Source organism: Typopeltis vanoorti, chromosome 6, assembly GCF_054136105.1.
Source record: "Typopeltis vanoorti isolate ZY-2024b chromosome 6, IOZ_Tvanoo_1.0, whole genome shotgun sequence".
NCBI classification, from domain to species: Eukaryota; Metazoa; Arthropoda; class Arachnida; order Uropygi; family Thelyphonidae; genus Typopeltis; species Typopeltis vanoorti.
The window spans coordinates 59544679-59571421 of NC_143554.1; the positions used below are offsets into that span (position 1 = coordinate 59544679).

The 26743-nt window shown below is 36.8% G+C and overlaps 1 protein-coding gene across 13 annotated transcripts in view; it reads right to left on the reverse strand.

The window, feature by feature from the left end:
* Nucleotides 1–26743, reverse strand: part of LOC150105480 (histone deacetylase 5-like) — a 430130-nt gene that overhangs the window by 105603 nt on the left and 297784 nt on the right. For all 13 annotated transcript variants that reach the window (XM_090394187.1, XM_090394195.1, XM_090394193.1 and 10 more), the window contains one exon: nucleotides 8884–9017. In XM_090394187.1, the coding sequence (XP_090250313.1) occupies nucleotides 8884–9017 (134 nt within the window). The remainder of the gene's footprint in view (nucleotides 1–8883; nucleotides 9018–26743) is intronic.

The window sequence follows — 26743 nt, forward strand, 5'->3', positions numbered from 1 at the left end:
TTCTATTCAAGTCCACTTGCAACTACATCTGTTCTATTCCTCATAGTTCTTCCCAACTTTACATCATCTGCAAACAACTTCATATCACCATTCAAGTCCTTCTTAATATCATTTACATGCATATTAAACAACTATAATCCCAAAACAGACCCTTGGGACATGCTAGTGACTTTCCTCTTCTAGAATATCACTTTCTCACAGCTTGCTGATATTTATCACACAGCTAACCTCCAATCTAGTGCATTAATCTATTATCCAACCCCATTTTTTTTAATAAGTAAGTAGACTGCTAAAACACAGTCTTCCTTTAGCAAATCCATGCTGTCCATCAAACAGAATGTTGTTGTCAACCCAATTCTGAATCGTGGTCTCATAAGCCTCTTATAACACCTTGACTGCGCTCCAAACGAACAGATTGACCTGCAATTTGAAGCCTTAGTCTTATCAGTCTCTTTATGAAGTGGAATAATTTTGTCCTCTTTCCAATTCCTTGGAACTTGGGCTAATCTATGACCCACATTAAAGAGGTATGTCAATGCACTTATTAACTCCCTGGAACATTCTCTCAACACACATGGTGATATATCACAAATCCTAAAGCCTTATTGACATCAAGTTAACTTAATTCACCATATACTCCCTGCTCACTCACTATCAGTGACTACTCCTCCCTCCCCACACTCTCAAGTTCGGCACAATGCTACTTTCAAAAGGATGAAATACTTCTATGAATTGCTCATTTAACATCTCTACTATATCCTTGGTGGTTATTATTCTACCAGCCAGTATCATCCTTATATAATCATTCTTTCTTCTACTGGCCACACACACACACACACACACACACACACACACACACACACACACACACACACACACACATATAAATTCCCTAGGATTTCATTGGCCTCATTAAGCTAACTGCTGCGATACTGCACTTTTGCTATTTTATCAAGTGAGTGACCTTTCTTGTGTGCTCTCTTTATACTCTTCGTGCAACTTGACCGTTACTCCATCTTGTACTCCTCCATAATGCCATCTTCTTCTTCTTCCAAATCACATGCTTCACCTCTTCATTCATCCATTTCACTCCTACCTTGTTTGATCTCCTGACCGTAAGAATGAATTCAAACTTTGCCTCTGCTAGACAGCTCCTGAACAGAACCCAAGAAGCAGGATCACCTTTTGATCAAATTCCTCTTTACATGATAGAGACACAAGTTGTCTCTTGAGCTTTCATAATTACCAGAAGAAGTTCTCATATGGCTGGCCACCACCTAAGTAATCACTTCATGGTCACATTCGTGACCTGGAGAGAGATTTGAAACTTCATTTACAACAACATCCTCTGATGATAATCAAATTCAAGACACTTGATCCCCATATACCCTCTATTATGCAATGCCTAAGCTAGTTGATCAAGAAATTCATTTTCTTTGTGCCCAGATACTGTCTCTTCATTACAAACTATATTACTATAATTAAAATTGTCCACAATGATCACCCTTTTCTTATTAGCTAAACCAATTTGCCTATACATTTCTTTCTCACTTTCTCTGACATTATCAGGTTTATAGCAACATCAAACTAGATACACCTTCTGTCCAAAAAGAAACTGAACTTTTCGAAAATAGACGAAACTAGTGGTGCCACTTGTTGTATCTTTTTGTTGTTGAAAGCGGCAACCTTCATTAGTGTTGTGTCAACTGTTTATCACATTTCTTTCATTAGAAACCGAGTTATAGTGCCAAGAATGACAGTGTGTTTTGACAAACGGTCGTAAAATGAGTTTCAAACAGAGAGCTGCGATTGACTTTTGTGTTAAACTTGGTAAAAGTTTTACCGAAACGCATCAAATGCTTCAAAGCATACAGTGATGAATGCTTATCCTGTACTCAAGTTTACGAGTGGTTTAAGCAATTTCAAAGTGGTTGTGAGAAGCTTGAGGACGACGAAAAGCTGGGTCATCCAAAAACTGGACTGAGCTAAGTTAACATACAAAAAGTGCGCGATTTCATCAAGGAAAACCCGAAATCATCTGTGAGATTGACTGAAGATGAATTTGGGATTCCAAAATCAACTGTGCACAACATTTTGACCGAGAGTTTGAGCCTTCGTAAATTGAATTTGCGATTTGTCAAAAAATTTATCGAATTGAACACTGCAAGGACCTCATTAAAACTGCTCATAACGACTCAAACTTCCTTGAAACGATCGTTACTGGTGATGAAACGTGGTGTTTTGAGTATGAGCCCAAAACAAAGCGCCAGAGTGCTGAGTGGAGACCACCAGAAGAGGGGCATCTGAAAAAAACTCGCTTGAAGTAGTCAAAAGTAAAGACTATGCTGATTTGTTTCTATGATTCCAAGGGCAATATCCATAAAGAATTCGTTCTGCCTGGCCAAACAGTCAACGGTGAGTTTTATCTCAACGTTTTGAAGCGATTGATAGTGAGAATTCGTGTATGGCATTAATATCGTGATTCATTCAGCTGATTCACTTTAGCATGATAATGCACCATCTCATCGTTCGAACATTGTGAGACAGTTTTTGAGCAAAAAACCAAATTTGTGTGTTGCATCACTCGCTGTATTCACCTGATTTAACACCTATGACTTCTTTCTCTTCCCCCGACTTCATTTGCCGATGAAAGGAAAGTGATAAAATATCATTGAAAATGTTCAAGCAGCAGTAACCGTGACCCTCAACAGTATCCCAAAAACTGATATAATAAACTCATTTAACGAATTAATTGACCGTGCCAAACACTGGATCGAAGCAGGGGAGTATATTGATTGAAATAAATTATTTGAATAATTATAATTGGCTGCATTTTATTTTCTATCAAAAGTTCGGTTTCTTTTTGGACAGAGGGTGTATTTTGTTCTGTTCATCTCCATCTCACACATACTGCTTCAAAACCACTACCACTATTTGCTCCTTTCATCTCCTTCTCCCTCTGTGCCCTGTCCATTTTCTCAAAAAACATCACATTCATCCATCTCTATTCTTGCCAGAATGTCAACCTCATCTTACCATATCTCACTTATTCCAACAATATTTGGACAAATATACTCTATTAATGCTATGATTTCATTTTCATTATTTTGAAAATTTCTGGCATGATTTATCCTGGTCACTCTTCTCCATCATCACTAATCTTACACCTCTCTTCAGGCCTGTTTGTTTCTCTCACATCCCTGGTCATCTTAGTCCTGTCTTGTACACTTACACATCAGCTGCAGCATCCATCATCCACTCTTCTCACAAAGTGTCTCTCCTGATCTGCCCTCCCCCCCATTTCCCTGTTTGTCTGTGTTCCTTCTCATTCTCTTCACTTTTGCTACTCATCTCTTCATTTGCAAGCTCTCCTTGCCTACTTTCCTGTGCTTCTATGTCACTTCTACTTCCTTGGGTCTTCCATTCACTTTGGTCATTACACTCTCTTGCAACAACAGTTTCTCCAGCTGATTCAAAAATCCATTGAAATGTAGTCTCTTTTACAGAGATTCATCCATTCCTCAAATTCATCATTCCACACATTCACAAAATGAATTTCTTTTTCCTCACACAACTCTGCTAGCATCCCATTCATAATCTTCACTCACCATCTCAACTTATCACTGTTATACCTGGGCAATGCACTGATTACTTTTCCTACTACACTTATCTTTTACTGTCCTTATCAACTTCCTAATATCCATCCTTATTCTCCTTGTTACCAACCAGATAATTCATGCCTACTACCACTACCAACTCTTTTACTCCTCATATCCAGTGCTTTAATTACCTCACTTCACTCTGCAATCGCTTCATCTCTTGCCTCAACTTTACAAACACTGATTTTATATTTAAAATACTTTCTTATAAATTACTTTCTTACTGCTTTTCACTCTCTCTCTCTCTCTACCATGTCAGTTGCATTTTTTCCCTCACTATCTTACATTTCATTGGCCTCACTTTTGCATATGCTACCATATCATACAACTACTTTCAACAACCACCCCATTTATACTCTCTTTCACATTCCTTTCACTATCAGTTACTCCTGTAACTTCATTCTCTACTACTCTCAATTTCATCACTTTCAGCATGAACTTCTATTACTTTAACTGCCTCTGACAAATCTTGTAGTTCTGTCTCATGAAACACCTATAACAAACTCTCTCTTATGCCACAATCCATTTTCTCTCATCAACAAATATACAGCGCACACGCTACATCTTACAAAATCCTCGTCAAACTCTCCGAACAATAACCTATTGGCTGCTATTGTTCTTGTTCTCAGTAGTGCTATGTATCGTACATGGGATAAATGGATCCTCCGTAGCTTAGTCAGTATACACAAAGCCCTTTGGTCAGAAAGACCTGGGTTCGATTCCCATCAGTGATGCGAGGAACCTTCATCTAGTCTCTTTTGATGAAAGGTGAGTTAGCCAGTCTCATACAGAAGTAGGGTTTTTTTTTTTTTTTTTTTTATACCCCACAACACTCAAACCGGTCCCACGAACACATGCATCTACAGACATAGGATATACCAGGGAGGCATAGGGCTAACCACCTTATCCTCGAGTACAGTTGTGGTTATAAGAATGAAAATATCTCAACACCATAAAGGCAAAAGAGGAAAGATTAAGAAAGACATGGGATAAACATATATTTTAAAAAAAAAATACACTCAACCACATAATCATAAACAAGGATACTAGATTTCTTTAAGAGTACAGCATAATTTCATAAAGTATTGAGCTAAGTTGAATATCTCCAATTTTGATATTAAGTAATGTCACTTTCCTGCATAATGTGATCCATACAGATGATGATAACAGTCAAAATAATATACACCCTTGTCTCAAAATAATATACACCATCTTCCTGTGCCTTCTTCAATCCCAACTGCTGATTAAGAAATCACATACACACTATATATTGCTCAATATAATGTTCATTTACACTATATAATTGTAGCATTTTGAACAGGTTTTCTTGGTATCTTATCATATGACTTTTAGAAGATCTACAAAACTTAAATATAGATCTTTATTATTTGTTAATCTCCATAGAGTCATAAGATTCAGTTTGCTATATTCTTATGAATTCTCAACTCTCTGTCTTAAAGTGAAAATCTGATCCTGACAACCTGTATTTGGCCGGAATCCAGCTTGTTTTTCTCCAAGTTTAGCTTCCACAATTTTTCTTAGCTTCTTCTCAAGCTTGCTTTCATAAAACCTATCTGGAACACTCAGTAGGGAAGTTACTCTGTAATTCTCACATTCAGTTTATTTCCTTTTTGACAGATAGGAGAGCTCTACTCCAGTCATCGAAATATGACCACTGACTAAGTCTTCTGAATTATGCAGTGCAGCCACTGTAAAACTTTTATTATTATTATTTATTATTATTATTGTTTGTGACACCTCCAAGGAGTCCGAAGACTCATCGCGGGAGGACACCTATATATGGCTTTTTCTATCTCAAGTATTGATATGCAGTCCTGATTGTATGCATTTTGAATATTTTCTATCACAATTCTACCAATAATGCAAAGATAAGCAGGGTAATCAGAAATGTGACTGACATGCAACTTGTGCAGAATAATTTGAATGGGTTGGAATTGTGAGCATGTGAAAATGGCTATCAGTTCAATATTAGTAAATGTAAAGTTATGCACTTTGGTGTAATGAGATGTCCATGGCATATTATATTGGGGTGATTATGCTCGAAGAAACAGATCTAGGGATCTTGGAGTTTTAGTAGATAAGAAGTTGAGTTCAAGGGACATATAGGGCCTTGAACTTCAACTCCAAGATTGAAAACACAATTCAGAGAATAAATGCAATGCTGAGATGAACATTGCCATATGAGGATAAACAAGTCATGTCACCTATTTACAAGGCTTGGATATGACCTCACTGGGCTACTCTACACAGATTTCGTTTCAGTGGTGATTCAGATACAGCGGAGAGGGTGCAAAGGAGATTAAAAATGATGTTGGAACTATAGAATGCAATTATGAGGATAAATATCCTCATGCTGAGAATTTGTGGACTTTAGACACTATCAAACAGGAGAAAGAGGGGATGATATGATAGAGACCTACAATACCAACATCTGAAAGGTCATATTAAGTTCATTATAATAAACTTAATTTTATGGAGGGTGGGGAGAGGGCACAGTAGTGAATGTAGCAGTGAGAGGGAATCCATGGAAGGTGAGAATGAATGAAATCAAGAATGGGGTGAGAGCTAGATTTTTCCTCACAGAGTGGACATTAGTGGAATGGACTACCTTTGCAGGTAATGCAGTCCATTCCACTAATGAGTGCAGGTAATGTGAATGAATTCAAAAAAAGTATGACAGTTGGTGATATATGGCCTCTCAATGAGTCCCTGACTCCCTGAAGGTCTCTGGTGGTAGTAATAATAATAATAATAATAATAGGCCATCCCTAGAAGCTGTATAAGGAGAGCATGAGTGAGGAGTAGGTATTTTTTGCATGGAGAGTGGTATGCCATTACAATGCTTTGCCCGAGAGTGTAACGAGTACCTAGACAGTGAATGCATATTATAGGGCATGATATGCTGAGCTGTGTGTGGGGGGGTCATCCCACAATGATTCTTTCGACTCCATCGAGGACTCATGATAATAATTATAATAAACTTAATCAGTGAAACAATTTCATCTTCATTCTTTCTTATGCTGCTGACATTCATAAACAAACAGCCAATGCACCTTTATAACTACTTACCCAATATATCTCCTCAGACTCAACCCCCCCCCCCCCAAAATTACATCCCAGGTGATCTCATTCCTATATTGAATTATATATATATAAATAAAATTCGATATTACCTATATTGAATTATTTGATTAAAAGGCCATATATATGGCCTTCTAATCAAATAAATATTACCTTTAGTTTTCATGTAAATAATTCGTATAACTATGGCACAAGTTTCTCTAAAAGAAAGAATTAATATTATTCTTATATTGACCATCTCCATATACATTCACTACTATTTCCATCATCTCTCTGCTTATACTTTGTCTCCTTCTCCTCCCAAACTCTGATTGTTTTCCTTTTATTCCTGTTCTCTTACCTTTCATCTCTTTCTCTCACAAACACTCTAATTCTCTCTATTCACAAGCATTTCAAGCCCAAGGGTTCCACTCCTCTGATCTTTCATATCACCACTTACTTCTGATCTCTTGTTCACACTTCCTTCTAGAAGTCCCTCCAGTTAACTCACATCAGTTATATTTAAATGCAACCCTTTGCACAAATCCACCTTTCCCTAGAATGTATCTCACACTTAAAACTGCATCCCTTTCTCCTCACACAGCTCTGCCAATATACCATTTGTGATTCTTGCTTACCATCTCAACTCATCATTGGCATCCTTTGGCAACAGTGACAGCTCTGCCTACCATGCTGTTATCTTTCTCTCTCTCCTCAATAATCTCTAAATATCAATCTTCAATTCTCCTTCTGTACAGCCAAATCACTTGTCCACCACAACTGCCAATATCTCACTTGATCCATTACTTCTCATATCCAAAGTATCAATTACCCTGACATTTCCTCCTCCCCCACAGAAAACAGACCTTGTGTATCCTTTCATTCACCACACCTTTAAATAATGGAATCTTCATACATTGCCACCCTCGAGTCATCTGTCACCTCTTTTTCTCCACTTTTTATTTTATTCTTTCATGCTCTTTCATTCATATCTACCAAATGTTTAACCTAATAGCACATTTAACTCATGCCATTTGTTATCTTGATGAAAACTATCTTAAAATCTTTTTTTTTTTTTAAAGTAGCATTAAGATAACATGCCATTATAATCTTAATGCCACTTTTAACCATCTTTAAAATTAAGAAATATATTCAACTCCTCTAAAGATTCTCTCACCCCCCCCCCCCCCAATTGGCACATCATGGAGTTGATTGCATCTATTGCACCTGTAACTTACCTTATATTGGGGAAACTGGACGTATAATCCCAATCCGTTAAAAAGAGACGTTAAATTTAACAATTTTGGTGAAGCCAGCCGCTCAGATCATGCTCTTAACACCCTACACCAAATTGATTGGAAAAGTACTTGCTCGCATCAAACAAAAACCTGGCATGAATGGAAATTTAAAGAAGCTGTGAAATTTTGATTAACCTTCCTAATCTTAACAATGATGGCAGCATAAAACTCCTAAGAATGTGGATGGCACACATTCAGCCCATTTAGTTTCCAGCAAACCCTGACTTTAGGACTCTGAGCAATTTTTCAGCTTTTATTGGCCACTATCCATACCAGTTAGTTGAAATTTATATGTATACTTATATAAGTAATTTTTTTTTTATTTATCATTCATTAATTTTTTGTAAACATGTTGCTCTCCAGCTTAATTTAATTTTGTAACCTAACAGATAATAATAGTTTTGATGTAATAAAGTTTTTTTTTCCCCACCAGAGGTTAGGTCAATAGTTGTAACAGTTGGTCAGTAACTTTAGCATGGCATGTAGATTATAGTGCAGCTTGTTTCTTTGTATATATATATATATATATATATACTCCAGATGATGACCTTAATGTGAAGTTCTAAATGTTGAGTGTTTATTCATTTATTTTGTTTGTATATTAAACTAAAGTTTTTACTCTAACACGGTAGCTGTTTCCATAATTTTCATGATGTATTCTGATCATCGTGTAAGCATGAAGGAAAGGATTGATATGCTTTTGATGTTCGTTACACACAAGATCAGTTCATATATGGTCAAAGATAACAGTGCAAAAAAGATATTACATAAAACATTATCCATATGTAAATTATCTAAAAGCTAAACAGCATGAATCTAATAATGAAAACAATTTTTTTTTTTACCTCACATCGTGCGACCAGTCCAGTTTCTTGCAGTCTTGCCCAAATACTTTGTAGTCTACCACCGTGTTCTGGATGATAAGAATTATCTCCACAGATACACTGATGTTTCAACATTAAGCTGTCATAAACCAACCCTATAAACCAAACCAAAATTAAACTCGATTAAGCAGAATCTGCATTTCGTGAAGAAAACAAAATTAATATTGCAAGAGCATATTTAACAAGAAAAATGGACTGTGTATACTTACTGTGTGTATATACCTGAAATTGGAACATAACACCAAATTATCATTTTGTGACATGACACTGTTTTATCACAAAAGTAAAAAATTATTGTTACTTTTTATTAAATTCTCTCTCTCGGATCTCCTCATGTCTGAGGACTCGTGAACTTCCTGATAACTCTTCGCCATTTCTTTCTCTCCTGTACTTCTCTTATTGCTTGTTCTAGTTTAAGTACAGTGATTCTTGATATTGGTTTTCCTCTTTTTCTTTTCTTTTCCCCATGGTTTACCCTAGTTATTTTTTTAGAGGCAGTTGCCTTTCCTTCTACATATGTGTCCAAACTATTGCACTATTCTCTTGTCAACAAATTATATAAGTTATTACATTATATTATTATATAATTTATATAATAAATTATAAGTTATATAACAAAATATTTAACTTATTCTCTAAGTTATTAAACTGCCTTTAACCAGATGCTTAACTGCACTAGTAGTATGCTGCAAAATAAAAAGCATCTCGTTCATGTACTACAGGGTTAGAATTAGTCATTTTACTAATGCTAAGATAATTGCCATTACTGATATTTTAATAAGGAGCATTTTGTTTTTATGGGATTTAATGATGCTAACCAGTTCTAATGTTGCTTGGTCAACAAAATCATTAACATTTACTAGCCAGACCTCTGGACAAAAAACTACATTACTACATCAAAGCTAGAGTCCTGTTATTCATATGGGTTGAGATTGATATCAGTTAAAGCAAAAAAAAAAAAAAACAGTATGGCTTTTATCTGAAATAAAAGCTTAATCAACTGAAATTATTGCATGAGTCCTGGAACATAATTTCTTCAAATTTGTGTTTATACCAAGTTTTGGTATGATGGAAAGAGCACATCATTACAATTAACTGATTTCTGATCAGAAAGCCCCAAATTTATATAATTATTACATTTCATATGTTGTTTCTGTTCCTTTTTCCAGACTGGAATTTGCACCCCATTTCATCTATACATGTCAAAGTAAAGTGCACTACATTCGGTGCATCCTAGAGTAGGCTGACAGGGAAGGAATCCAGAGTCCTTGAAGGAGTGAAATAATGGAAGAGTTAAATGAGTTGCATCTATGTTGTTCTTCAACTTTAAACATTAAAAGGATAGTAATTTACTAAATTTTTATAATAGAAACATCTGAGTTTGATAAAGGAAATGGCTACACAATGATTTTGCTGGATTTTCAAAGGCATTCAACAAAATACCACATGGAAATCTATTATGCAAATTAGAACAAATGGGGATGGATATGACACTGGCTAAGTGGATGGCTGCTGGACAGATATAAAAAAATGGTATATGAAGTGGCAGAACTGAGGTGAAATCAGGTAACTAATGGTATGTGGCAAGCTTCAGTGCTGGGACCATTGCTGTTTAATTTGTACATAAATGATATAGGAAATAACCTGAAAGGAAATTTTCAGTTGTTTGCAGATGATGCAAAATTAGGTCAATACTTAATCAAGACTATGTGGACAGCTTGCAGGATGATTTAAATAGGATGTTAGCATGGGAAAAAGATGATGGGTGTTGGTTTAATGTGGAGAAATGAAAAGTTATGCATTTTGGGATAAATAGATTACAAGCCATGTATCTCACATTGATTTTGATGGCTCTGTACTCCAGGAAATAGATGAAGCTAGAGATTGGGGAAGGGGGGGGGAGTATAGAGAGAGAGAGTTAAAGTATAGAGGACCTATTGCTAAGGTAGCCTATAAGATTACTTGGCTATTGAACACATTAACAATTAGAGATAAAGAAGTTGTTATTCCTCTTTATAAGGCCTTGTTACGCCCACATCTGAATTACCGTGCTCATCTGGTCCCCGTCCCCCGAGTTTCTTGGGGATGAGAAAGTGGTGGAGAGGATTCAGAGGCGAGTGACCAAGATGGTGAGTGGCTTGTGGAATGTTCTTTATGAGGACAGATTGAGGGTGTGTGGATTGCAGGAGTTAGTTGATAGGAGAAAAAGATGGAATATAATAGAAACATTTAAGTTGCTTAAAGAGTTTTATAGGATAGATGCAGGGGAGATGTTTCAGCACTTGGCTAGAAGAAACAGAACAAGGGATCATCTCTGGAAGGTGAATAAAGGTGTGGTGAGTGGGATGGGTTGCTAGAGTCAGTTGTGAGTGCTTTGTCTGTTACTGGATTCAAGGAAAAGTACGATAGATTGTGTGGATAGATTGGATTTCCCGTGATGAGTCTTCAGACTCCATGGAGGTGCTCGTATAATAATAATAATTGCCAGCCAGGTTGGCTGAGAGGTTAGCGTATTGTTCTCCAACCAAAAGGCTGCAGGTTCAGATCCCGCTGTGGGCATGGGTGTTTGTGATTGTCTAGAAGTGGTGGCAAGCGGTAGATGCTGTTGGTGGAGTGAGTGATGGAGACAGAGAGATGTAGAGTAGGTGTCCTCCCTCGATGAGTCTTTGGACTCCCTGGAGGTGTCACGTAATAATATCAAAGAAAGCAAACAGAATACTACACAGGCACAATATTAATGCCAGCCTTAAATAAATTCTTTAATTTTGCAATGATTTAACTCCTCTAAGGATCTCCTTCCTTGGAAAAGTACTTATTCCATATATCATACCAAAACTTGGTATGAGTGAAAATTTAAAAAAGCATGAAAAATTCAAATCGATCCTTTAATCTCAACAATAATGATGTCTTAAAAATATCAAGAATATGAAGGGTGCACATTCAAACCACAAGACAATAATTTCAGTTATGGATAATTTAAATAATTTAAGATCCTATTTCAGATACTGATTTTGCTAGCAGTACTGCCGTATTTTTTTTTAATTTTAATTTACTTCTAATGATTACCAAACATATAAATAACAAGCCTCTAGCAATGATGTGTTTTTTTCACTAGAGGTTATGGCTAGTGGTGTGAATGGTTGAACAAATTAGTGATACTTTGGCATACTATATATATTGTAATATAGCTTGTTTCTCTGTATATGTATGTCTGTGCTAGATGATGATGATGATGATTGTAATATGAAAGTGAAAATGTTGAGTAATTACCTTAGTTTATATTAAATTAAAGTTATTATTCTAACACAGTAGTTGTCCCATAATTTACAATAGTGAATAATTTTTAATGAAGTTTACCATGTAGCAAGCCTCCATGTACAAGCAGCCACGTCATTAAGATACCTCAAACATAAACTTCTTTATTTACACTTGGATAAAGGATTAAACAAGAATATAATTTCTTGTCAAATAGTCATACTGTTGATACTAAATAATAATACTGTTGAAAAATAGAACTATCTATGATATTATGGCTGGACACTCAATAAATGTCAATAATATATGAGTATCCATTAAGAATTTCCCTCACCATTATTTTGAGGATGGGGTGGTGGGATAAAGGATTAAAAAATAAGATAATTTCTTGTCAAATATGAATCACTTTATTACCATGTGAAAAACACTTTCTGCACTATTCTTGATTCAGAGTACTTGTATATGGAAAATACATGACTGCTGCATTAATTCAAACATGGTATCTGGTATCTTCCTGGATCTGGTTCCCAATGATAAGATCTCATGTTTTTCAATTTAACAATGAAACCTTAGATTACTGGAAAATATGACCACTTCTGAAGCCATAGTTCTTAAAAGCATAATCTACCTTGCTCATCTGTACATGATAAATATTACAAATATCATAAAAGCTAAAGAAAAACAATTATATAGTAAACCTGTGCATTTTTTTCTTTGATCCAGCTGATACCAGAAAGTTCCAAATGAATTTCTATAACTATCAAAAGAAGCATGGAGGGCCTAGAGCTTCCAGTGTTAACATTTTGCTATTTAAGCAATACAGCCTCAAAAATCAATAAAATATTCCAGACCATCATATATGTAGACCATCTCCAGTATTACCTGAGTTTCCATCTCCCACTATTTGGAATAAATGATTACAAGGCCCGAGGGCTGAGTGTTCTTGAATGCTATGGTATTCAGGAAAACACTCAGCTCTAAGACTGCTACATCATTCTACCACCAATATTCTTTCCATTAACAACAGCAGAATCTGGTATAAGAAAATTTTTAACCTCTTCATGATGGAAGAGGTTAAAAATTTTCTTAAGGATCTAACAATGACAGATGTTTAATAACTTGTTGAAGTTCCAAGGATACCCTAAAAGGAGGAATCTTGCTTGGAGAAATGCATATAGTTACTTTCTAGTAACTGCCATCAAATGGAGGTACTTTAATATCAGTGATCCAATCTGTGACATTGGATAAAGGAAACTTTAGCTACATAGGTGAAAAAAGCAGAAATGGATAGCTCTTGGCTACATGATAATATAAAGGAGATTAGGCCTTTTTACTACTACTATTTTTTTTTATTCTAATCTTTCAGGTCTTACATTCCATACTACTCTAGGACTATCACATTTTTACACCTTTATAAAGTTCAAAATGGATAGATGGTGCTTCCCATAATGTTCTTGCATTATGGGATATTGAGGTAACTGAGGTAAAGTTGAAAGTTACTATATACCTAGTTTAGCCATAAATACAGTTACAACTTGAACAGCACATAAACCTTTAAATCATTTGCAGCTTTCAGCACATACAAACCACATACATAATGTGCATATAGCAGCACTCACTGTTCGAAATGTCCCCTTTTACCTTTATGCACACCCAAAGTCTGTGAGGCTACATACTGATGGCGACATGCACAACATCCAATGGAAATGCTGTCACTGCTTACTCCAAATCCACCTTCAGGCTGGTAGTGCTGGGATGTCGTTTCTTGAAGGTTGCTCTCTCAAGCTCCAGCCATAATTTGAAATCCAAATAGATTTAGATCGGGACTTCTAGATGGCCAATCAGATGTTGATATGTGGTTGAGCACATTTGCCTACAACCACTGTTGTGTGGCCCTCACTTTGTGTACAGGGACTGAGCCCTGTTGGAAGGTCCATTGCCTACTGTGAAATAAGGTGTTGTTCAGGACTGTAACACAAGTTCCAGCATGGTATCTTGATATGCTCTTAAGCAGTGCAAGCTAAGGCAACTCCGATGCCAAGGATTGTATTCTCATAAGTTATCTGGTCAAATTTATGAAATTGTCAGAGTTTCTATAAACATTCAGCTTTGAAATAATATGAGATTTTTAATATCTACTATTTCTATGCATTTACAGAACATTAAAATGTGAACTGTGGAAGGTATATCAACACAGTTAGCAGAGCAGATAATACCTACAAAAACTTCACAAATCACAGAAACTATAGCATCCAATGCCTACATTGGATGCTAATTTCCACATCTGATGACATTTTAACTAAATGGCCAGCACCTTTCATGTATCTTGCTGGCTTACTGTGTACATAACATGTTTTTATTTATTTGCTTTATTCCGAGTTCTTTCAAATCCAGAAATTTGCATAATTCATCTTTTGGGTGTTTATTTTGTCATCAGTGGTTTTGTTTTGCACTTGGTTGAATGCATTTCCTGCTCTCAGTTGTCAGTAACTTGTGCTCATCACTTAATTGTAGACCATCTTGGCTCTGATCAAGTCTTGTGTCAAGTTTTACCATCTTTATCTTAAAAAAATTTTACACAGTTACGTAAATTAATATCCTTTAGTTAAAACTTAGTTTAATTTCAATTTATTTAGCCTAATTGTTACCTCAAAGTTACCAGAAACAGCTTAGATTTTCTTTCCAATTATTATTATTGATGTTGAAAGTTTATTTTTCACTTGGTTAGACTATAATAAATTTAGTTTAATCCTTTATCCAAGTGTGAGCAAACAAAGTTTGTGCCTGAAAGTATCTTCAGGACTGGGGTAAGGTGGTACAACACCAGGTGACTCATTGCAAAGGTGGAGCAAGCAAACATCACTTCTATCTCAGTATTTCCATAATGCAAAACACATCTCCTTGTGGATATGTCTAATGTTATGCATTAAGGGAAGGGCCACTACCCAGACTAGTTTCAACCTTTATTGAGATCTCTTCAATGGGAACCAGGCCCAAGTGGAGATACCAGGCAGAAGCATTAGCAAGGTCATCACTACCTATAGGAGTTGCCAAACGGTGTGCCACCTTTTTAATAAATTACTCTGGATTTAGAGAAAGATGTTGAAAGTTTATTTTTCACTTGGTTAGACTATAATAAATTTAGTTTAATCCTTTATCCAAGTGTGAGCAAACAAAGTTTGCGCCTGAAAGTATCTTCAGGACTGGGGTAAGGTAGTACAACACCGGGTAACTTGTTGCAAAGGTGGAGCAAGCAAACATCACTTCTATCTCAGTATCTCCCATAATGCAAAACACATCTCCTTGCGGGTCCTGAAAATACTTTCAGGCGCAAACTTTGTTTGCTCACACTTGGATAAAGGATTAAACTAAATTTATTATAGTCTAACTAAGTGAAAAATAAACTTTCAACATCTTTCTCTAAATCCAGAGTAATTTATTAAAAAGGTGGCTTTGGCAACTCCTATAGGTAGAGATGACCTTGCTAATGCTTCTACCTGGTATCTCCACTTGGTAGTGGCTCTTCCCTTAATGCATAACATTAGACATATCTTGCAAGGAGATATGTTTTGCATTATGGGTGATACTGAGATAGGAGTGATGTTAGCTTGCTCCACCTTTGCAACGAGTTGCCTGGAAAAAATTATTCAGGACCTCCATGGACCACAAGACTCATTGAGATTTGGGAGGAATCATCTTAGACAACACAAAAATTATCATACCACCCCTTAAACTCATCGATTGTTTGTATTCTTGCCACTCTATCAGGCAGTGCATTCCATGGTTCAACTGCACTCCAAGCAAAGAAACTACTCCTCACCCTCTTACTCACAACCCCCCATTTGTAGCTTCCAGGGATGGCCCTTGGTCCCTTCCTTCTACCATATGAAAGACTCCCCAGTGTCAACCCTGTAACTACCTCTCAAAGATTAAGGATCTTAATCATACCACCTCTCCTATCTACCAAAGTTTGCAACCCACATTCCCTCAGTCTATCCTTAAAATTAGCATTGCACAGTCTTGCTATCATATTTGCTATCTCCTCTGGACTCTTTCCAAGGTTAATTTATCCTTTTCAAATCATGGTAATAAAATATGAGTACAATAGTCCAGATGTAATCTGATCAGGGCTTTATACAATAGAATTATAACTCTTCAAGCTTTGCTGGTCAGCTTCTTTTGCAGTATTTCAGCAATCCTTTGGATTATATTCACTACCTTTGCAATATGATCCCTGAACTTCAAGTTTCTATCAATCATCACCACAAGGTCCCCTACTTCCTCTAATACAGTTTCTTCAAGAGTATGCAGTCTCCCATCAATGCATCCCACCAAACTCAATCCATTTAATTGAATTAAACTGATATTCCCATTCATTTCCCATCTGTCCCGCTTATTCAAATCCTCCAGAAGGTACAATCCACTGACATAAGAGTTAAACAATAAAGGTCATAGCACTGAACCCTATGGAACCACACTTGCAACCTTCTGCATCCTCAATACCATTCCCCTCATAACCAATTGTCTGATATTTATCAGACAGCCAGTCCCAATCTAATTCAATAACCTGACATCTAAATCTATGTGCTGTAACTTAAATATCAGCTTATGTGCTTAAGAGCTAGTAGCAAAGCAAACCTTGTCAAGTGTCTTTGTAAAAACAAAAAAAGGCAGTATATGCCTTTCTCTCATCATCTGCTCTTGTTACTTTATATTAAAAGGCAATTGGATTATTACAACACGAGTACTCCTTAACAAATCCATATTGACTCTTACAGATAACATTACTTTAATTTGTCCAATGCTGTATGTAATTTCTCACTACTTTCTCCAAAATCTTAACAACTACCAAATAAATACAAACTAATCGTTTGACACTTCCATTTTACTACCACCCTTAGCAATGGCACTATCTTATTCTCCTTCCACTTCTTGGGCACCTTTCCCAGACTCTCAATGAAAAGCCAAGTCAACGCAGCTCTCACATAATAAAAGAATTCCTTTCAATTTTCTTTCGGTCTCAGGACGAATCTCTTCTCAAATTCAAGTTTTGCCTTCCTTACCATTCTAGTAGCAAAGCTTATACGTTGGTCATACATAACTGGTAATTAGTTTACGGAATTAACAACGCATATAAAGTATATTAATTAAAGGTAACTTTAATAAATAACTTCTATATTTCGGCAACATCATGTTGCCATCTTCAGGAACATAAAGATATGGTATGTGCACGCAGGCACTAACAAAAGCAAATGAGGAAGAAAGCAAGAAACTAATATTGTTCCTAAAGTCCTAATGGTGCCCTCTGGTGGGCTAATTTGGTTGAGTTGGCAGTTGGGCTGAAGTTCTCAAAATGTAAGTCTCCCAAATTTGGGGTAGTTTCATACACCCAAATTTGTTGAGGTTGGGCACGTTTTTTAGAGCTGCTGAAGATTCCTTGAATAATCTTTCATATTTAAACTTGCTGTGGTGTATTATTTTTGTTTTCCTCCAACGAATTCTATGGTGGGTATCTAAGGCATGGTCTGCCAGCCCAGAGTGGCTGTACTGGTGAAACCGGATGTAGTCTTTGTGTTCTGAAATCCTGATATTTGTTGTTCTGCCTGTTTGGCCAAAGTAGGACAATTTTCACCAGTACAGCCGCTCTGGGCTGGCAGACCATGCCTTAGATACCCACCATAGGATTCGTTGGAAGAAAACAAAAATAATACACCGCAGCAAGTTTAAATACGAAAGATTATTCAAAGAATCTTCAGCAGCTCTAAAAAACGTGCCCAACCTCAACAAATTTGGGTGCATGAAACTACCCCAAATTTGGGAGACTTACATTTTGAGAACTTCAGCCCAACTGCCAACTCAACCAAATTAGCCCACCAGAGGGCACCATTAGGACTTTAGGAACAATATTAGTTTCTTGCTTTCTTCCTCATTTGCTTTTGTTAGTGCCTGCGTGCACATACCATATCTTTATGTTCCTGAAAATGGCAACGTGACATTGCCGAAATATAGAAGTTATTTATTAAAGTTACCTTTAATTAATATACTTTATATGCGTTGTTAATTCCGTAAACTAATTACCAGTTATGTATGACCAATGTATAAGCCTTGCTACTAGAATTTTCATCATCCATGGAGATTCCATCGCACGAAAGGCCCGTCAATACGGCAAAATGAGGTTGAAGATATCCAGACAACTAAATCATCTGACGTTCCTAAAATGCTGCTGGAATAACAAGGTAATCCCTAATTGTGTTAAATTGAGGCACCGTTTTACTTCACAGAAAGCTCTGAGCATCTATAATCACACTAGCTTCGCCCTGTTAAGAGAACAAATTACTGCAACCAATGTTCTCCTTGCCGACGTAAACAAAACAGTACAGGCGCTAGAGGAAGAGCTTTCGAATACAGTCGGCCATGATCTTTGGACGATACTTTATGACATCTCATGCATATCAGCAAAAAAAGAGTTCGAAAAAATACAAAGTCGGCACTTGAAAAAATACGAAAACCTGACAAAGAATTCTACTTCCTTACCACAGCCGACACTCAATACAGTAAGTAGTCAACCTCTCATCTGTAGTTTTAAAGCCTGAGGCACTCACCGCACTTGCACGTGGTCACAATTTCGCCCTAGCTCCTAAAAGAATACCTGCCGAAGAAATCATGATCCAAATAGAACGTGGGATTTGCAACCTGCCTAACCATATTGCCAACAACGTCAGACTGGATGTAGTCGGTGTTCTCACTAAAGCCAAACCTCCAAAGACGAATATGCAGCCCTACAAGAAATGAAGAATAACAAAAAAATAGTAATCACCAAAGCAGATAAGGGAAACGCCACTGTGGTGCTAAATCAAAAGGACTACAAAGGTAAGCTTAATGCTGTAGTACTAGACCGTACTACTTACCTCCCTATTGAATATAATCCTACCAGCTCTCAGATTAGAACTCTCCACAGACTCCTTAAGAAAGTCACTTCATGGCCTGTGGAAGTCACTAACAAACTAAAACCTTATAACTCTAGACCCCCCCCCCGATTATATGGACTCCCAAAAATACATAAACAAAATGTGCCATTACGTCCCATAGTGGATGGCATTGATTCCCCCACATATAAATTAGCCAAACATTTAGCCAAAACGCTCACACACTATACTGGCAACACACCATCACACATAAAAAAACTCAGCCCACTTTAAAGTCAGTGTAGAAAACCTCTCACTCCAACACACTGACATAATGGTCAGTTTTGACATCTCCTCCCTATTCACTAATGTCCCACTCAAAGAAACCCTAGAGCTCATCCAAGCCATGTTTCCTCCCTATATCTCAGCCCTATTTCAGTTCACAATGAACTCAGGCGATTTCGTTTGGCAAGGAAAGTTCTACAAACAGATAGAGGGGACAGCCATGGGTTCACCACTTTCCCCACCCTTGGCCAATTTCTTTATGGAGACCTTTGAAGAGAAAGCCTTAAACTCTGCCCCACAAAAAACCCACTATTTGGCTTCGTTACGTGGATGATGTGTACGCTATTTGGCCACATGGCTCAGACTCGCTCCACTCCTTCCTAACACACTTAAACAACCAACACCCCAGAGTCCAGTTCACCTTAGAAAAAGAAAAAAACAACACCCTCCCCTTCCTAGACACTTTAATCACCCGCCAGCTTAATGGATCTTTGGTTTTCTCTGTTTACAGAAAACCCACCCATACTGGCCGATACATTCACCAGCAATCCCCCCCCCCCTCACAACAATATGGGGTTATAAAAACACTATATAACAGGGCAAAATTAATCTGCTCAGATGACAAGGCCCTAACTACTGAACTAAACCACATCCACAACACTTTCTTAGCCAATGGCTATAACCCCAAAAAAATCCAAAAAATACTCAAACCAGTAAACCACAACCTCCCCTCCACAATAAAGATTACACCAAATCTATCACCATCCCCTACATCCAGGGCACCTCTGAGAAATAACCAATATCCTCAGAAAATATGACCTTACTTCTTGTTACAGAATAAAAAGTTGGCTTCTCTTATCCGCTCTACCAAAGACCAACCACTTCCCCTAGACCTACCTAATGTATACCAGGTCCCTTGCAGCTGCAAATTGTCCTACTTTGGCCAAACAGGCAGAACAACAAATATCAGGATTTCAGAACACAAAGACTACATCCGGTTTCACTAGTACAGCCGCTCTGGGCTGGCAGACCATGCCTTAGATACCCACCATAGAATTCGTTGGAAGAAAACAAAAATAATACACCGCAGCAAGTTTAAATACGAAAGATTATTCAAGGAATCTTCAGCAGCTCTAAAAACGTGCCCAACCTCAACAAATTTGGGTGTATGAAACTACCCCAAATTTGGGAGACTTACATTTTGAGAACTTCAGCCCAACTGCCAACTCAACCAAATTAGCCCACCAGAGCGCACCATTAGGACTTTAGGAACAGTATTAGTTTCTTGCTTTCTTCCTCATTTGCTTTTGTTAGCACCTGCATGCACATACCATATCTTTATGTTCCTGAAGATGGCAACGTGACTTTGCCGAAATATAGAAGTTATTTATTAAAGTTACCTTTAATTAATATACTTTATATGCATTGTTAATTCCTTACCATTACTAGTCACTCTCCTGGCCTGAGTCTTGTGTTCTTCATACACCAGTCTCCATCCCTCCCTTATACCTTTTTCATAACCTCATAACCTTTTTCTTCACTGCAGTTTTTGTCTGATATCATTTGTCACCCACTTTACACCAAATTGTGTTCTCTTTTTCACTCGAGATATTCAACTTGCCATTGCTGCTAATAAATATTTCTTCACTAGTGCCCATATACAGTTGATATCTCACCCTTCCAATTCCCAATCCATGGAACTGCTCCTGATTTCTAAGATTATTATAATCATCTGCATTATAATTCCATATAAGTTCCTTTCTCCTAGATACTTTTTCATATCTTTTCATCCTCCCAAGCTAAGACTACATGGTCACTCTCTCCAATTGGCACAGGGATGCCAACTCAGTTATAATCATATCCTCCAATGCAATGATGAAATGCAAAATTCTTGAACATTGTGTTCCTTCTACTACATGCTGTAGAAAGCATTTGTCCCTCAAGAATTCCAAAAGTTTCATTCCCTTACTACTACATGCAGTTTTCTCTTCCAAATTTATACTGCTCTAGTTAAAATCTTTCATAACAATCAGGATTTTCACACTTGCCAAGTTCAACTGCTTAAATATCTCTCTGTCTTCACCTTCTAAGCTCCCTTGCTTACTACAGCAACACTCCACTAAATATCCTCATACTATATACTCCCAAAACCATTAGTGCCATTGCTCTCCAAATCCTCCACTCCAGAGAACATAACTCACTTATCATAAGCAATATTCCACCATCAGATTTGCCTTTCCCATCCTGCCAAAAAATGCTATACTCTGCAACTTCTATTCTTGTCAATATATCATCTTCTGTCAACCATGTCTCACTAATCTCAGTAATGTCTGGACAGGCTGAGGCTATCAGCACCACACTTCATCTCATTATTCTGGATACTCCTGGCATTTGTATATAGAAGCAACAACACACTGTCAGTATCAATACCTATCATTACTTCCTGCATTACATTACATTACATTCATTACTTGAGAGAAGGGGAAACACATGATATAATGAATTCTCCATTATATCATGTGTTTCCCCTTCTCTCAAGTGACTATTCTCACAAGAGACCACTCCTGCTACCATCCACCCTGATAGCTCTGGTTTTCCTACAGCAATACTCTCACTTGTCTGGATAACAACATTCTCTCCAGATGCCTGTATCCCTTCTCATTTAAATGCAGGCTATCTCGTGCATACAGTTCTCTTCTCTCCTCAAATGCACTCCAGACATCCAATTTCTTGAATGCTTCATAATCCAAGCCTCTCAGCATATTCTGCCTATCATGCTATTCATTACTGATATTCTTCTCATCCTCAGTTCAGCATTATCATATCTGGGTAACACACCATCTTTCCTCTCTCTCTCTCTTCTTTTGTACAACCTCAAGCATTACCCTCAGATCTCTCACCGCCTAATTCACACTGCCTCTCAAGTCATTCATACTCACCATCACAATCATTTCATCTGCTCTTTCACTTCACTTAATTGCCATGGTCATACTGTTCCTCCAGGCAAACACTTCTATGACATTCTATTTTGCACTCTGCAGATCATGAAATCTCCATACATTACACGTCTTACCACTCTGTTCCTTGCTTGTTCTCCTGCATCCCTCACTCACTTTCTGTCCTCTCTCTTCTCAGAGATTTTCTCTCCTTACCCTTTTGCTTACATGCCTTCCTGACATATCTCTATCCCTTAGCTCCTGCACCATTTTGCCTTTCTCTCATTACCTCTATTCCTCTGGTTCTCCCATTCTTTCCCCTTGTGTCACTCTCATAACTCATACTCTTTGCTTCACATTCATTCTTTGCAGTTTCCTAATCTCTTCTTGCATGCTTCTTAACTCATTCCTCATACATTTCATCTCTCTCTCTCTCTCTCCCTCTCCAAGCAACCTACTTTTGCTCGGCATTCATCCTTCCACTCAACACCCTCTTCCAAACCTACTATACTCACTGTTCACATGATACTCATCTTCCTCAGTCTCGACAACACTATTCATCTTTCTCTCTCTCGATAGGCATTGTCGAGCTCTTCCCGTTTTCCGCATTTCAAGAAAATGTGCACTTCCCAATCCCTCACCTGCTAAATTTAACTGCTGAGAAGTAAAAATGCTGCAAGAACTGAATAATACAAAATCTTGTAAAATGTAGTCCTTAAATGGTGACAGGTTGGGCGATAAACATATCAGCAAACTGAATTATGGTGGCCACAATTATTCAAACACTGCACAGAGAACTCTGACAAAATATACGAGGGTGGTCTGAAAAGTTCTCGGCCTCGACCATAGATGGCAACACTATCAGCAAGATTTTTTTCCAAGTTGGTACATCTGTCATAAGCATCCATGTGAAATTGCAAGTAATTCTATCAAGTAGTTTGTTTTATACAGCTGTCTGAAGCAAAAGTGTTGCCTGTATCCCTTGAAATGGATAAAATTGAATATCATGCAGTTATAAAATTCTTTGTAAAAGGGTTTAACACCAAAAGAAATTCATTCAAAATTCATAAAAGTGTATGGGCACTCTTCTCCTTCGTTTTCAACAATTTTAAACATGGCCGTACCAGCCTTGAAGATGATCCAAAAAGATCCGTGAAGGACTTCCAAAAAGTGTAACACCACCAGAAATCATTGATCAAGTGCACAATAAGATATTGGAAGATGAACGAGTCAAAGTGCGTGAAATTTCTGAGACTATAGGCATTTCAAAAGAATGTGCAGGATATATTTGGAATCAAGAATTGCATATGATAAAAGCTTTGCACAAGATGGGTGCCGCACTTGTTCACAGCAGATCAAAAACGCACTCACATGAAAATCTCTGAACATGCTTAGAGTGCTTTAACAAGAATAAAACTAATTTTGTATGTCGATTTATTACTATGGATGAGACTTGGATTCACCATTACCCACCAGAATCCAAACAGCAGTCAAAACAGTGGACTGAAGCCGGTTGTTCAGTGCCAAAGAAGACAAAGAAGTTGGTTCCATCAGCAGGAAAGCTCATGGCATCGGTGTTTTGGGATGCTAAAGGCATTTTGTTTATTAATTATCTTGAAAAGGGTAAAACAATAACCTGGGAATATTATTTTGATCTTCTTTTAATGAGACAAGACGAAAAAATTCGTGAGAAAAGACCCAGTTTGCAGAAGAAAAAAATCATTTTTCATTAGAACAATGCACCTGCCCACAAAAGTGTTTTGGTAATGGGAAAATTAAGGGATTAAGGCACTATGAATTGTTGAAACATCCACCCTATTCCCCAGATTTGGCACCCTCTGACTTCCATCTCTTCCCAAAACTAAAACTCTTCCTCGCTAGTCAGCATTTTTCTTCGAATCAAGAGGTGATTGAAGCTGTAGAGAGTACAGATCTTACTGAGAACCACTACAGGGACGGAATAATGGTGCTGGAGCATTGCTGGAATAAATCTATTAGTCTTAAGGGAGATTATCTTGAAAAATAAAAATAATTTTGAAATTATAAATTCTTTTTTTTTTTCATTGTTAGGCCGAGAACTTTTCAGAATATTATGTTAAAGTACAAATTTGACAAGGGTAAACTATCCACAGACAATATGTTCTATCTAGATTAGACTCTCTATAAATTTGAAACAAAAACGCTACTAATTATATTGGAAACCTATCTTTTTTCACTGTCACCTCATTAAGAGGTCCTACTCTATTGTCGCCTCCTGGCATTAACACCAGAGGATGATATTAACAGTAGCAAAAGTTATATTCCATTATGCTATGTGCTTCAAATTTCTTATGATTCCTATGTGTTTGTGTTATTCTTTTATACAGGAATTCCTCACTTTACTTGGTTTGAAATAACATGGTTAATAAAATGTTATTTTATTACAATTTATTTAACTGAAGTTAAAAATTCACTTAATATATTCTGTTCATGCTGGCCCAGAAGAAACTTCTCGGACTGTCCTTTACCCTTAAGGCATAGTTTTATCATATCATTATATACAATATGTACTATAGTTAGCAACAATTCAATTAAAAACAAACGGAATGAAAATGATCTTACAAAGTGAAACCTCCCAACACACATACAAACAGCACATTTTTATTGTAGCACCAAATAAAGTATTTAATTTAATACATTGTCCTAACATTATCTTTTAAATTTTCAAAATTTTTAAAGTTGCAGAAAATGTTGTAATACATGGGTGCAGAAACCAAACAATTTATGTAAAACAAATTTTCAAAGTCAAATAAAGATTTAGATACATATATAACTTGAAATTAGAATTCCATTTGAGATTTTCTATATCATTAAAGCAGTTTACAAATAAAATTTAACCAAAAACATTCAAAACTAGTATGTAGTATAATGAATGTTTATTTTCTTGATCATCTATCTAGAGTAATTATTTGGACAATAGATCAAGTAATAAATAAATATTTATTAAACCTACTAGTTTCACCAAACTTTAGCTGTTGGCATCTTCAGGGTACAAGCACTTATGTTAAAAAACATTATACAAATATGAATAACTGTAACATTCTAACGATTATAGTTACAAACTAAAATAGCATTGAACGTGAGTGATACATGTATCGCATGTACATGATTAACTAGTTGTTGCTAAGGAACGTTCTGTAGTTTACATTGAAGTGAAGTTCATTTCTTGTGTGTTAAGAGATCTAATTAGGGTTTTCTATATCTCCAGGAGTATTAAACCCTGGTTCCTGTTAAGGTTATCAACAGAGCGAGAGACTGTAGCTGCTTCTTTAAACATTCGGGAGTGGTAGTCTTCTTCTATGTAAGGGGAACGGCTTTTATCCCACTCAATGACATAATTAGTTATAGAAAAATAAGATGACAGTCCTGATATGTCTTGTCTGTTGTTTTTGACGTAACCAATGTGCTCCTTCTGTTTAATTTCAAGGCTTCTTGATGTCTGCCCGATGTAACTTGAACTACATGAGCATGGAATATTGTAAACTCCAGCATATTTATAGAAAGGATGGTTATCTTTTGGAGATCTCAGTAGTTTACAAATTGTTTCTATAGGTTTTAATGTCAATCTTATTTTGTGTGGTTTGAGGAGACTAGCAAGCTTGTTGGAGATGCCACTCACATATGGAATTGCGATAGTTTTGATATATTGAGTATCCTCTCGCTCTCTTTTGTGGTGGTTCAGAGAAAAGGATTTTGTTGATGAGTCTTCGTGGTTAGCCGTAATGTTAACTCGTCTTGAAAGATCCTTGTTATCTGTTGTGATGCGGACAGCTCTTTTCTTTAAGATGTATACTATGCTGAGTCTGTGAGAAATATGGTGAGAGGAGCTGAAATGTAGATAGCGACCTGTATTCGTAGGTTTCCTGTAAACTGATAGGTTTATATGGTCATTAATTTGCTTCTTTATTAAGATGTCTAAAAATGGCAGTTGTTTGTCACTTTCAACTTCCAGAGTAAATTTAATAGAATGATGAAAGGAGTTGATCTTATTGAGGAAGTCAAGTAGGTCATCCTTGTTGTGATTCCATACAATGAAGACGTCATCCACGTATCCCCACCAAATTGTTGGTTTAGGAATTATTTGAGATAGGATTTTATTTTCGAGGTCTTCCATAAATAGGTTAGCACAAGAAGGTGAAAGAGGACTGCCCATTGCCAATCTGTATTCTTTCAAGAAAAATAATTTGAAGTTAGGCAATGATCGTACAGTGAGGTTATATCTTGTGGGAACAAGGTACCTAGTTTGCTGATGACCTCCACCACGGGAACATTTGTAAAAAGAGAGGTGACATCTAGGCTAGCCAGAAGATCATTTTCTGATATGGTAATGTTTTTTAATTTTTCCACAAAATGTTGTGAGTTTCTGATGTAACACTCTGAGTTATGGATATGTTGTAAGAG